Here is a 15,543-nt window from a genome sequence, read left to right on the forward strand (position 1 = left end):
AGTATTGCTCATGCCTATCTTAGTATACAAAAACCTAGTAAAAAAGTAAGAGATACCTAGTATATTTAAATCATACCCCACTAATAGGGTTACATCTGTTTAGCTTGGCATTTACCATAATTGCATGGAAAGAATGGCTATAACTTATCCAGAATAATGACACAATTTCTGGGTGAACTGTTCCTTTAACCGAATGCTTCCATAGTGCCGTCGACAATATGCTGTCGAAGATGTACACGGGAAGGATATAATACCTCAGCTCTTATGTTTTAGTGTTGCATTTGTCAAACTGTAAACGCCACATTCATTTTCCAGGACTTTAGGAGATTTGTGCGCGCATAGAAACATTATGACTGTAAACCGGCATGATGCACTGAATAATGCACTATATCTGTAGTATCTGATTCTTTATTTAACATTTACTGTAATTTATATAGTGATAAATATAGTTGCCTCTATAAGCATGCCAAATACATTAAAATGCTAATGTGATAATAATGTCAAAAGACCTACACAAAATATGTATACATCATTAAAAAGAAAGCCTAAAAGCTTGTAAAACTCTGTATGAATCCTGTCAGAAAGTGTTTAAACACACACGGCCTCCGGCTAACATCTGCTGATTTATTGGGCTGAGGCCTATTGCACCAAACTAGGATTAGGGATTAAACTGGGATATCTTTGTGATCTTGTCGTCTGTATGCAACATTTAGTACACTGCTGTCGTGTAAACATACCCTGAAGGCATACTAACACCAAGAACGATAAAGATAACGAGAAATGACTGTATATTAGCAGATAAATTGAGCCATGATCACCAAGATATCCCGGCTTAATCCATTATCCTAGTTTAGTGCAATAGGCCCCTGGTCGTTGATGCAAGAGGATTGAGTGTTTTCTGTTTAAAAAAAAAATTGATTAATTGATTAAAATGGCACAAGGATTCTCAGCAGTACTAAACGTTATAATCGTCATCTTACATCTTGTTTGCTCATCTCCTGACATTTTGAGGGAATATTTCACCTAAAAGTCATGGTGGCCTTCTTCTATGAGCACAAAAGCTGTTTTAATTGTTGTTTATATATAAAATAAAGGCGTTTGGCAAAGCTAAAGTTGATGTCATTACTCATGTCTGTTTTCCTGAGAGAAAGATTGTATTTTATATCCACAGATCTGCTTTTTTCAGGAGTAGCCTATTCACACTAGCATTAAACAAGCTGCAAAGCTAACAAACATGGACTGAAAAAAGCCACTGGATATTAAATATACAAACATATCTATTTTAGTATCATCATATAAGTGAATATATCATCCGACCATCGATAATAAACGAGGACATTTTGAGTATAATTAAAATGATATCGGAAAATGACACCTTCTTGGAATGAGTATGCCAAAAGCTCATTTTAATAATATACAGGGAAAAGCACTTTCACATATATATTACATCTTAAGGCAAATCCAGTTAAAGTACTGCCAAATAAAGAAGATAATGATTTATTTATTTATATATGCCGCAGCACGTGAAACTCGCGTGATTGATGGCGTCACTGATTGCACGTCACCGCGTCAACGGCGCGAACGAACGAACATTTCACATCAAGCGGACGCGAGGTAAGAGTCGCTTTCGTGCTTTAATGTATAAAATGGCATGTGTTTTACACCACAGCACAGTTATTTACATTATATTTCACGCATTTAACCTACATGCAGCGCTACATATCGTTATAAAGCGGAACAACAGACAAAAATAACGCTTTTAGTGCCCTGCAGCAATGTAACAACAGCTTAATGGGGGAAAAAATGACAGACTATCAGTCTATCTACAGACTATCCGATATCAGAGGCAATGCAATGAAAATGAAGAATTGTTTTATGATTTTATGTAGCTTACAGACTTATTGCACACGTGCTGTTGTCGTGATCAGGTATAACTGTTAGATGAAAACAGTGTGATTGGTCGAACTCGGAACATCCAAAGGGTTAGTTCACCCCAAAATTAAACTTCTGTCATTAATTACTCACCCTTATGTCGTTAAACTAGTCCATGTGACTAAAGCTTAATGTTATGAAGCGACGAGAATTGTTTTTTGTGCGCATAAAACAAAAAATAAGACTTAAACGAATTCGTCCCTGACAGTGATCACCACGACGCATGCGCGGCGTTCTGGTGCAGAACCCGGAAGCGCTGCACTGTTTACTACGGGATCCGCATTAGAGACTGACACCCATAGACATCTATATGATGTCTATGCTGACACCGACGAGAGGAAATTGTTGAATAAAGTCGCTATTAAGGCTGGGCGTTATGGAGCAAAAAATATATCTCGATATCTTTACAGGAAAAATAACTCCCTAAAATCTACAGCAAAAACAAATATGCCAAATATCATAGTCTTTTTTTTTTGTGAAGTTCAAAGAGGTAGTCAGTTCATGTAGAAACAAAATGCTTTTGCGATATTTAAAAAAAAAAAAAAAGTCACTGATTACATAAATAATAATAATTTAACTGTAAAATAAAAGATCATAGCCATCTTTTCATTTATTTCATGCTTTCAAAAGATGAATCAAAGACTCCCATTTTTACAGTTAAAGTAAACATTTTGCAGAAAGATGGGGGCATGACTGAGATATAAATAAACTGATTTTGTCATAACACTACTTCCTGTTAAATTTGTATCAAAATTCAAACAGATGTTGTGCTCTTTACTAAAGCGTGAGCGCCTCATCATGAGGATCATGTACACGTGAGGCGAGCTACCCTTCTTTTCCAGTTACCGAACGAAATATAAATGTCAGAAGGTAGGCTATATGATATGGTACAACTTACAGAAGAGCACTTTACTGTGTATATGATACAGTACAACTTACAGAAGAGCACCGCGTGTCTCAGGACACCCGGGATGAAGCGTTTTTCCCTCTTGGTTAAAACATGCAGAGACCTATTCATCATAATCCCGTGATAAAGATGACAAAATAATAATAACTATATTGCAATATTTTTTTTTAATGTTTTCAAATAATATGCTATCATTTTGACATTTTAACCGAAAACCAAGCGATCAGTTAGACACAGATCATAAACTTTATTTCAACGGCCGCACATTTCCGGCGTGCATCGCGGTCATTAAGGAACTTGGACTTCTGCGCAGACGGCGTTACATCCATAGAGGCTCTCGTCGCGGGCTAGTTTATCATCAGCCTGAAAACTCTGCAGCAGCCATACCATCCATCTGGACCTCCGTCGCACATCTGCCGCGTCATCACAACAGTTTTGCTCTCCGTTTTGGCAACACGGGAAGCACGGGAATCGCCGCGAGATCTCGCCAATCTAGACTGGATTGCACGGGAAACACCGCGAGATCTTTTAGCACAGCGCATGACAGAAAACGTGGAGTGGATTTTAGTGTTTTACGGCCAATAACGAGATTCACCACCCCATCAACGCTCAAAATAGAACTTTTTAATGCACAATCCCTCACAAATAAGTCATCTTTCATCCAAGACCACATCATTGATAAGAGATTAGACCTTATGTGCTTAATGGAAACATGGCATCAGCCTGCAGTTTACGCAGCACTTAATGATGCCTGTCCTCCTGGTTACAGCTACCTGGAGAAAGCCCGCTACACTGGTCGTGGTGGTGGCTTAGCTGTAATTCATAGACAATCATTGGAGCTGTCTTTTCTCCCTCTGCCCACAGTGTCATCATTTGAATACCTTGCTTTTAAATGTAAACCCCCTTTTTCGTTGACAATACTGCTCATTTATCGGCCCCCAAAAACAAATTCAGTTTTTATCTCTGAGATGCATGACTTTCTCACAACACTCTGCTCTACTTCTGCCAACATTTTCATATTAGGAGATTTTAATATTCATGTAGATACCCCCTCCTGCCACCTGGCAGCTGAGTTTCTGCAATTATTGGACTGCCTCAATCTCCAACAGCATGTGGATGGACCCACTCATTCTAGGGGGCACACTCTGGACTTGGTCATTTCCAACTCTCCTCATATTAGAAACCTCTTGGTGTATGATCTGGGTGTGGGCCATCTCATTGGAGCTGCCGTCAAATTTGCTTCAGGAACCTGAAAAAGATTAACCAAGACTCTTTAACTACAGACCTTCAGCAATTCTCCTCTGTTGATCTCTCCTCAGTCTCTGAGTCGGTTGACTTCTACAACAAGTCTCTGAGCAGCCTTCTAGATCTTCACACACCTGTCATAACTAGAATGGTCACCTTCTCGCGCTCAGCACCCTGGTACACCAGCGAACAGCGGAAGATGAAGACGGTTGGGCGCGTACTTGAGAGACGTCTCAAGCTCTCAGGACTCACTGTTCATAGGCAAGCCTATAGAGATCATCAGAAGGCCTACGCAAGGTCCTTGAGAGATGCTCAGTCACAGTTCTACTCTTGCATCATCAACAATAACCCTGGAAACTCCAAGAAGCTTTTCTCCACTATTAATCACATCCTCAAACCGCAAACTCACTCTTTTTCAGAAGCCACAGAAGAGAGGTGCAATAAGTTCATGACCTTTTTTAGGAACAAAGTAGACAACATCCACTTGCTCCTATCTAGCACCTCCGCTCTGCCTGTCCCGTCTGTTGATCCACAGCCAGGGACCTTCCAACATCTCTGCTGCTTCTCCATCATCACACAGCTCGAGGTTGAGGACATCATCAGAAAAATGAAACCATCCACCTGTGCACTGGATCCTTTTCCTACAGCCTTGGTAAAATCTAACCTCAGTGTCTTAAGTCCATTCATTACCAAGATTATTAATAATTCCCTCCAGGCTGGCCATGTTCCTTCATCTCTTAAAACTGCCATCATCAGACCACTTCTGAAAAAACCTACTTTAGACCCAGATGTTAATGACAACTACAGGCCCATCTCCAACCTCCCATACCTCTCTAAGGTGCTGGAAAAAGTTGTTGCTGCACAGCTTCAGGTCCATTTGGAGCATAACCATCTTTATGAGAAATTTCAGTCTGGTTTCCGCTCAGGACACAGCACAGAAACAGCTTTGGTCAGGGTCATAAACGATCTATTGATGGCGGCAGATGCTGGTTCCCCATCCCTTCTCATCCTCCTGGACTTAACTGCAGCTTTCGATACAGTTGACCATAACATCCTCCTTCACCGTTTACATTCCACCATTGGTCTCTCTGACTCGGTCCACAACTGGTTTTCTTCTTATCTCACTGGGAGAACTGAATATGTTGCGTTAGGAGAAGCTACATCCCTGTCACACAATGTCACCTGTGGTGTCCCTCAAGGCTCTGTGCTCGGACCCACCCTGTTTATACTCTACATGCTCCCCCTTGGCCGTCTCATCAACCGGCATGGGATTTCTTTTCACTGCTATGCTGATGACACTCAACTTTACTTTAGGACAAGTTCATCTCCCTCTGCTGACCTCACACCATCCACTTTGATCACTTGCCTGGATGAGATAAAGGCGTGGATGAAGCAAAACTTTCTGCAGCTAAACAGCTCCAAGACTGAAGCTATCCTAGTCGGCACTCCACTTCAGGTCCAGAAGTCCGTTATCACCAGCATTGCTTTCTCTGATCAGGTCATTCCTCTTTCCACTTCAGTCACCAATCTGGGGGTCAGAATGGAATCACAGCTTACTTTTGAAGCGCACATCAAACACCTGTGTAAGACCTCCTTCTTCCACCTCAGAAACATTGCCAAACTTCATCCCATTCTAACACTGGCTGATGCGGAGAAGCTTGTCCATGCCTTTATCTCCTCCAGGCTGGACTACTGCAATGCGCTCCTTATTGGCATCCCTAGCAAAAATCTCCAGAGGCTGCAGTGTATTCAGAACAGCGCTGCTAGGATCCTCATGAGGGTGCGCAAATACGACCATATCACCCCCATTCTAAAATCACTCCACTGGCTTCCTGTGTCGTTCAGGATCGAGTACAAGATCTCTCTCCTTACCCACCAGTGCATCCATGGTGATGCTCCCTCCTATCTTAAGGAACTCCTCACCACACAAACAGCCACTCGTAACCTCCGCTCTGTTTCGCTGTATCGCCTCAAAACTCCCACAGCCAATCTCCGTACTATGGGGGATCGGGCATTCTGCTCTTCAGCCCCCAGTCTGTGGAATGCTCTCCCTGACCACCTGCGGACTCCACAGACTATAGATACTTTTAAGCGTGGTCTTAAAACCCACCTTTTTAGCAGAGCTTTTAATTGACTTTTAATTGACTTGCTACTTGTTTAATTTATTTTATTTTATTTTTCGGTTTTATTTATTTATTGTTGTTGATTGTTTTGTTTTTGTTTTTAAATTCTGTAGCACTTTGAGATTTTGTTTAATATAAAGTGCATTATAAATAAAATGTATTATTATTATTATTATAAACTGGCATGATTGCGACTGCGAGAGCGTCTTGCACCAATAGAGTCAAAATCCATATAGAGTTTAAAAAATATCTCTATATTTTAAATATAGAAATTTCGCCCACCCCTAGTCGCTATGGTTCGGTAATTAATGACAGAAATGTCAGTTTTGGTGAACTAACCCTGTAATGACTTCACACTGAGAACAATAACTGTAAAGTCAACTATAACAATGTCGTTCTGTTTTTTTCTAAGTGGACGCTGAGTTTTGTTTTGCTGAGTTTCTGCACTTTAAAGCGGTGGTTCTGTGTTTTTTTTCTAGGCTTGTTTGTGTTTATGGGCCGTAGTATAACATGATGTCTTAATACTTCTTTTGTTTAAAAACACTGTATTGTTCTTCTATTCTCGCTTTATTCCTCACCGCTGTCTCCACTGTGCTTTGAACGGCTCGTTTGCGTCCTGCTTCTGAAGCCCATCCCTCAGGGTTGCCAGATGCCAGCAGGGTTTTCCAGCCCAAAACTTTGGGGTCGAATCCCGCTATGTTACTAAACTGAGGGAGATTTATTTATAAAAGCAACATTTTATTAATATAAATAGAATATATAAAATAAATATCCATAGTATATCTAGAACTGAAATATAACATTTGGCTCTGCTGACTGCACATGCGAAGTGTTTTAAAGATCATTTTTAAGTTAGTTTGTCAATAAACTAAATATAATTAAAAAAATTCTTCTGGTCAGCATGCCAAACCTTATTAATAAATGACTGACAATATTAATAAAATAAATAACAAAAAGAAAAATCTTAACTGCGGTCAGCATTTTTTACTCTACACTGTACATCAATAATAGAATTAATTGTGAAATTAGTAAAACACTAAAAACGCAAATGGGCAAAAAAAAGCATTTTAAGTTTAGAAACATTTTGAGGTCCCCTCTCTTGCCTCCGCGCATCTCACCACACACACACACACACACACACACACACACACACACACCACAGACACACACACACACACACACACACACACACACACACACACACACACACACACACACACACACACCACAGACACACACAGACACACACACACACACACACCACAGACACACACACACACACACACACACACACACACACACACACACACACACACACACACGCACCACACACACACCACACACACAGACACACACGCACCACACACACACCACACACACACACACACACACACACACACCACACACACACACACACACACACACACACACACACCACAGACACACACACACACACACACACACACACACACACACACACACACACACACACACACACACACACAGACACACAGACACACACACACACACACACACACACACACACACACACAGACACACACGCACCACACACACACCACGCACACACACACACACACACACACACACACACCACACACACACCACGCACACACACACACACACACACACACCACACACACACACACACACACCACACACACACACACACACACACACACACATACACACCACACACACACACACACACACACACATACACACCACACACACACACACACACACCACACACAGACACCACACACAGACACCACACACAGACACCACACACACACACACACACATACACACCACACACACACACCACACACATACACACCACACACACACACACACACACACGCACCACACACAGACACACCACACAGACACACACGCACCACACACGCACGCACGCACACACGCACACGCACGCACACAGACACAGACACACACACCCACACACCACGCACCACACACACACACCACACAGACACACACACCACGCACCACACACACACAGACACACCACACACAGATACACCACACACAGACACACCTCACCGACGCGCACACACACCTCAGTGGCAGACACCCACACACCTCACCGGCGCACGCACGCACGCACACACACCTCACCGACACGCTCACACACACACACCTCACCGACGCGCACACACACCAATGTTAATATAGTTTTGCTTTTGTAAAATAGTTTTTATTTTATCGTTTTCAATTTTGCTACAAATTTCAGTTTAGTTTTAGTTAGTTTTACAAATGGTTTTGCTAGTTTTAGTTTAGTTTTTATTTTGCAAATACATTTCTATTTAGTTTTTATTTATTTAGTTTCAGTTTTAGTTTTAGTAATTATAGTTTAGCAGAGTTACCATAATGAAGTGTAGAGACCAAATCAAGGTTTTTAATTTCAGCAAAGTTTAATGTTTGCACGGACTAGAGTTTAATCTTACTAAACATGAAATAACTTGAGAAAAGAGCATTATTGTTTAAACCCAGGAGAGTCCAACAAAATTATGTTTAACGGAGAGGGAACACAACACACGCATGAAGTTGGGTCTTCACCATAGACTGTAAAAAAATATGGACGTAGTGTCCGTGACGTCACCCATAGGATTCTGATAAGCCGTTCTGAAGCGTAAAGTAGGGGCGAGCTGGGCGTCGCCATCTTGTGAGCGAGTCATCGCGTGTCACTCCCGGATAACAGAAAATGGGCACAAAGGCGGGATGTGGGCGGAGCTGAGGTGACGCAATAACTATAGACGGCGGATAAATGGCTATCCACCTGTAACCACGCCCTTAATTATGCAGAACTTTAAGACTTTATATAACGTAAACGAATGAGTTATAAAAAAATTCACCCCCCTCACAGTTGTCATGAAGATCAAAATTAGCCTTATAAGCCAAAACCACAATTTGTCCCAGAGTGTAAACATGTTTTTTTCTGCTGTGAAGTTGAGAATTTTAACATGAGCTCAATGAGATTCTGCTCCTTCTGGAGACGCTCTAGTGGCCAGTGGAGGAACTGCAGTTTACATTACTTCCGTATTGGCTTCAAGAGAGATCGCGGGAGGTTGCCGCTTGGTCTTCACCTTTAAGCAAAAAAGCTTGAGTCAAACTCTGACCTTTACAAACAACGATCTGGAGATTAAAAATGAGATTAAAAATATTTTGATATTGAAAAATTATATTTGATATTTTTGACATAGGCTAATACTCAGAGGATCTATCTTAAAGAACCAAATAAATGCAACGTAAAATATAAAAGTAAAAATTATAAATTCCAGACAAACTCATTCATAACAAAGATGAAATATTGTTAAACAATTAAAAGCTTATTTTAATTTCTTCAGTAGTACAATATAGGCTAGCAGCGTAAGACCGCAGCTAAAGTCATCTGAATACAGCTACAACATGTGTGCGTGCGTGTGTGTGTGTGCGTGCGTGTGCGTGCGTGTGTGTGCGTGTGTGTGCGTGCGTGCGTGTGCGTGTGTGTGTGTGTGAACTCGGCACTTCTCATGGGCTGTACCTGGTGTGTACATCTGCTCATGCTGACGTCCTGTGAAGTATTTATGATTAATTTGGTCTTCTTCTTTTTCCCTCTTTTGCAGATTTTGCCGTGGAAATCTGAGATATGTTAGAAATACAGATAATCAAGGTGAAGCACTACATGATGTTTCTATATTCATATATTTACCGTCATTGAGATGCTATTATAGTTCATATTCATGTTTTGTGTTCTTTATACATCTGATTCATTTTAATTTGAGCTGATTTATTTTAGTACATGAAGTTCAGTTAAAGGGAAATGAGAAATGCTGTGGACGAGCTGAAAGTGTATTCATTTTATTTCAGTTAAAGTCTGTTTTTAATGGTTTCAGCTAACAATAACCCTGATAACTGATTAATTTCCCCAAAATTAACTGTGACCCCCAAAAAATGCTTGACATTTACATTTATTTCTATTTATGCTTTTGTATAAAATTAAGTGTTTAGTTAATTTAGGGCTTAAGTGGTTTTTTTTTTCAAATGAGTTTTTTCTAGTATTAGTGCTTATTTATAGTGTTTAATTTATAATAATGAAATGTGTTTTTTTTAGATCCCTCCTAATGGGTCTTTATGCTGTTGAATATAGTCTTTATATTTTGTAAGGACAGTCCCTGTCGAAGCGATCATCAAATTTGGGGTCTTTAGCATCACAAAAAATGTTTTTTATAAACTTCTGGTCCTGATTTGACCCTTTACTCATTAAAATCATTGCAATAAACCAGTGGGTTACCTGAGCTTTCACAAAGGAAATGACAGCTGTGTGTGTTTGGTGTCAGATTGAAGACCCAGGATGCCTGTGGGCTCGAGTCCTGAAGGGAGCGGGCATTCAGCCGGACAGTCCTGAGGAATACGAGCACCTGAGGGTGAGAATGAACCTCTTCTACCATGAGGTCGACCTGGACGTCCAGAAGCTGAAGCCTGCTGAGCTGAAGAAGGGGCTGGTATGTCCTATTGCTGTTCAATGTGATCTCCTCAGAGCTGGGGCATAGGCAGTGTTGGGAACAAAGGTTACAGAGGAACGCGTTACACTACTAGCAGTAACGCACGTGCATGTAACTAAATAGTTTTTTTAATCAAATAAAGCATCTACTAGGAGTGTGACGAGAGACTTGTATCACGAGACGAGATCTTAACATAGTATTTTTAAGAAATCCACAATGATGAAATACATGACTAAAAATGTTTTAAGTAGGGCTGTCAATAGATTTAAAAAAATGATAGCGATTAATCGCACCTGTTCTGTGATGCTTATTATGAAATTAAGCAGTCACCATTTATCTTAATAAACATTCATTTTGTCATAATTTGCTATGACTAGAGTAACCATTAAGGGGGGGGGGGGGGGGACACTCAGTTTCAGTCAATCTCATGTCAGTCTTGAGTACCTATAGAGTAGTATTGCATCCTTCATATCTCCGAAAAGTCTTTAGTTTTATTATATTTATAAAAGAAATATGGGCTGTACCGAGTCTTTCCGGATAAAACCGAGCGCCTGGAGGCGTATCGTGTGGGCGGAGCTAAAGAATGACGATCGCAAAGCGGTGACGTCCTCAAGCGTGGAGAAACCCATCGCTATCTCAGCTAATACAGATAATGATCCAGAATCAGATCCGGAGGCTGAAATAAATTGAACAGGAGAAGCAGCAGCAGCAGGACGTCCGTCTCTGTGGTATGGACTGTATTTAGTGGCCTGTCAACATTTGTGTGTCTTTACTCGCAGTTTATGAGGACATGATTCGGTTTATGGACTATTGTATGAGACTAAACCTTAGCAGTAGCAAGCAAAACGGTTTCGCACGTCAGACTAGTGTAATGTTATACAGAGAACAGCAATAGAGTCCGTTAGCGCATTTGAATGACGAAGCACGCGATTGTGTCGTTTACTGATGTTTACTCACGCGACGATAGCCGACAGCACAGACATCTGAAGCAGTTTAACTCACCGGCTGCTTCCAAAGCAGGACCGAACCTTTATCGCTGGGACCGCTCCGTCAAAAACACACTTTCTTTGGTATGATTTGGTGAAGTCCTGACAGCAGTGAACGGTGGAGATCCACTTTTGCGACGCGACTGAAGCGATGTTGTGAAGCTTCCCGTCATTTCTGCGTTCAAATCGGTTCAAATGCAGCGCTGCCTTCCCGGAATGCTGTGCTGAAGCGTTGAAGTCGCTTGATGTCAAAGTGGAGGAATGAAGTGGAGCGTGGCGCCTGGATCGACTGGATCTGCAGCTGAGTGTTTATCGGCGTGCATTTCCTCTCTCTCGCTCTAGTCACGCGCGCGCACCCTACCGGGAGAAGAGCCCGTACGGCCCATACAAGGACCTTCCGCTCTTATTAACGTCAAGCCGACCCATACTCGAAAAAAACTCGCCGAAACTTGTGAGAAACTGGAAGGAGTATTTTTGACACAGAAATACTCCATCAAACGTCCAACATTAGTTTTTGAAACTTTGTCTATGTTTAGGATGGGAATCCAAGTCTTTAACAGTGTAAAGCTCAGTATGCATGAAACAGCATTTCACCGCCCCTTTAAGCAAAACTGTATTTTCTGCAAGCTCCAAGGATCCAAAAGGAACCCAAATATAAGGAGTCCATATAATTCTATAATATAATAAATTCAAATTTGTACACACCTTAGCACCCATGAAAAAAAAAAACATTACTAAAGAACCTTTACAGAGTTCATCATAGTGTAAAGTATGTGTAGAAAGCAACAACATTGAGATTTTCATTTTAAACATGTTATGTAAAATGTGATCTGTAGTGAGAGCAGGGAGCAGGTGGAGGAAAGTCTAGAGAGGTGGAGGTTTGCTCTGGAGAGGAGAGGAATGAAGGTTAGTCGCAGCAAGGCAGAATACAGTCCCTGACAAAAGTCTTGTCGCTTGTGTACAAATTGACCTAAATTGCCGCTGAAATATATTTCTAATCAAGATTTTTTTCACATGAAATGGCTCATTTTAATCCTACCAGCTTTTGTGATAATGTTTCAATAGGGCTGGACAATAATTCAATATCAATATATATCGCGATATAATTTTTTTCAATAACGGTGATATGATTTTTAAACACATTTCCGATATTTCGATATGACTGACGTTCAGGGCGCATGCCATCAGAGAGAGCAGAACACGATTGGCTTCTTGCGTGATGACGTAGGCCTACACCACGGACACGCAGCCAGTGCTCAGCAGTATGCTGATAGATCCAACGCGGCACGTTTTAGCTACAAAGAGAGTTTCCCTGACCGCAACACAAATGTGACTGAACGAGCTTCCACAAGTAAGGAGAAAGAAATAGTTGATAAGAAGAAAGACTAACTTTCTTTAGTGGCGTGGAAGTGGTTTGTCTATCTAAAGCACTATTCGCACGGGATTAGTATTATCTAGGGACCTCTGTGATTTAGAAATGACTCCTCCACATCAGAGTTTTGCGTGGCGCATTCGCACGGGATAAGCAAAGCCTGTGATTTTACTCCAATTTACTGACTTCTCCCAGATATGATGTCAAGTCTTCGTTATAGTTAGCTGTATGAAATCATAAACAGGCATCCATATCGTTTTGATTATTTTACAGTAGCCTAATAAATAAATATAATTTCGTTCAGTCGGCAGGAATCAGATTTCATTTATCACGAGGAGAAGCTGACAATATACGGCGGAAGATTCAGTTTCAAAACTAAATGTAAAAGCGCCTATTTAAACAAGATTGTCATTGTACAATACTGTTCTGTTATGTTTTTCATTAAGAACAGTATTGATGTTAATATTAAACACACCATTCAATCAGATTACTCTCAAATTGATACTCATTCTAAAGTGAAAGTATAATCCGTGTGGGCGCGGCTGCACGGGAATTAACGGTGCGCATTATGAATGCAGACTTTATTCTTCGTGAAAGATAAAGATAGAAATGCTCACAGGAAGAAAAAAAGCTTGCAAAAAGTATATACAATCCGCCTAATCCTGGCCAAATCACAGAGATGTCGATTCGCACGGGACTAATGTTATCACAGGACCTCGGTGTTCGGCGAAATATGGTAGGTAGGCTAATTTGCGGGGGAGATTTTACTTTACAAATTACAGACATGGCCGATTCGCACGGGCCATATTAGCCATATTAAACTTCAGGTTTCAGTGTGCTGCAAAATGTGCCGGAGAGGTGCCGACTAGGGGTGTAACAATACATCGACATAGATGCATCACAATACGATGCCAAGCGTTAAAAATAATCCATGTAGACTATTTATGTAAGAGGCAAGTGGCACATTTGTTTTAATACTTTCCACATTTGCACACAATGTCATGTATTAACCTATTAACACCAACGCGTTTATTCTCGTTTAAATTACCTTTCAAAGCTTGTGAAAGACGGTCAGACATGGCTTCACGAAAATCGTATCATTTGCTCGTGTTTAAAGCCTTGCAAAAAGCAGCGTGCACTCATCTCAAACAGAGCACAAATAGGCAACTGAATTGAGTCTTCTTTTATTTATTTTTTGTGCATCAGTAGATAAAGGTCTATAGTTTTGCATAAAAGGAGAATATAGCGCTATGAATCGTTCTTCACTGAAATTTAAAACTTAAACGAAAATGCTCAATAAACTGCGTCTGCGAAGTGAGAGTCTTATGCTTATTTGACGGTGATTTCACATTTCTTGTTTGTATAAAGGCTAAATACAAATAAAAGTTGAACATTAATTTATTTGTACCGTTTTTATTTCAATTTTTTTTTTATAGTTTTATAGGAGGAGGTTTCATAGACTTGGCAAATTAATTTGTCAGAAGTTTGAAGGTACAGAAATCCTTTGTGGCAGTTCTTGGTAGTTTTTCTAAAGCTTTTATATAGTTCATATCGATATCGAAATTATATCGTATCGACCAAAATTAAGAAATATATCGTGATATAAATTTTGGCCATATCGTCCAGCCCTATGTTTCAGTGAAAAACTAAACTTTCAAAAAGTATTCTAATATTCACAGCTTGGTAAACACAGCATTGAAAACTCAAAACCATTGAGTCAATTTTTGCAAAGACATAAGTGTTGTCACCTTGTCATATGAGCTTCACCTGTGACTAATAATGGATCAATTAGGTCTCAAGTGTGTATAAAAAGACCCCCAGTACGCTAGACCTTCACATCAACTGCAACTAGACCTCTGCAAACATGCCTAAGATTCACCCAGAGACTAAAGTTTTGATTATCAAGAGGCTGAAGACCAGATCCACTGCTGATGTGGCAGACACCTTCAATGTGTCTCAGCGTCAAGTACAGAGGATAAAAAAAAGATTTGAAGAGACTGGAGATGTTTTTGACAAGCCCAGGTCAGGCAGACCCCGCAAGACAACTGCTCGAGAGGACCGTTTGTTAGCTCGAAAATCCAAGGCCAGCCCATTTTCCACTGCAGCAGAGCTCCACGAGACCTGGTCACCTGAAGTCCCTGTGTCAACCAGAGCAGTTTGTCGGATTCTGTCTCGAAATGGCCTCCATGGTCGAATCAGTGCCCAGAAGCCAGCACTAAACAAAAGACAATTGAAAAACCGTGTGGCATTTGCCAAGGCCCACAGCCTGCTAAAAGGATGGACGCTGGAAAAGTGGCAGAAGGTGGATTTTTCAGATGAATCTTCTGTTGAATTACTCCACAGTCGCCGCAAATATTGCAGGAGACCTACTGGTGCCCGAATGGATCCGAGATTCACCCAGAAAACAGTGAAGTTTGGTGGCGGAAAAATCATGGTCTGGGGTTACATCCAGTAT

The 15,543-nt window shown here is 40.8% G+C and overlaps 1 protein-coding gene across 1 annotated transcript in view; it reads left to right on the forward strand.

The window, feature by feature from the left end:
• Window positions 1-1,549: 1,549 nt before the first annotated feature.
• Window positions 1,550-15,543, forward strand: part of tdrd12 (tudor domain containing 12) — a 73,131-nt gene continuing 59,137 nt past the window's right edge. Inside the window, exons 1-3 of the mRNA XM_067436914.1 lie at window positions 1,550-1,614; window positions 9,852-9,898; window positions 10,566-10,730. Of these exons, the coding sequence (XP_067293015.1) occupies window positions 9,875-9,898; window positions 10,566-10,730 (189 nt within the window). The 5' untranslated portion in view covers window positions 1,550-1,614; window positions 9,852-9,874. The remainder of the gene's footprint in view (window positions 1,615-9,851; window positions 9,899-10,565; window positions 10,731-15,543) is intronic.

This window comes from Pseudorasbora parva, chromosome 25, assembly GCF_024679245.1.
Source record: "Pseudorasbora parva isolate DD20220531a chromosome 25, ASM2467924v1, whole genome shotgun sequence".
Lineage (NCBI taxonomy): Eukaryota > Metazoa > Chordata > Actinopteri > Cypriniformes > Gobionidae > Pseudorasbora > Pseudorasbora parva.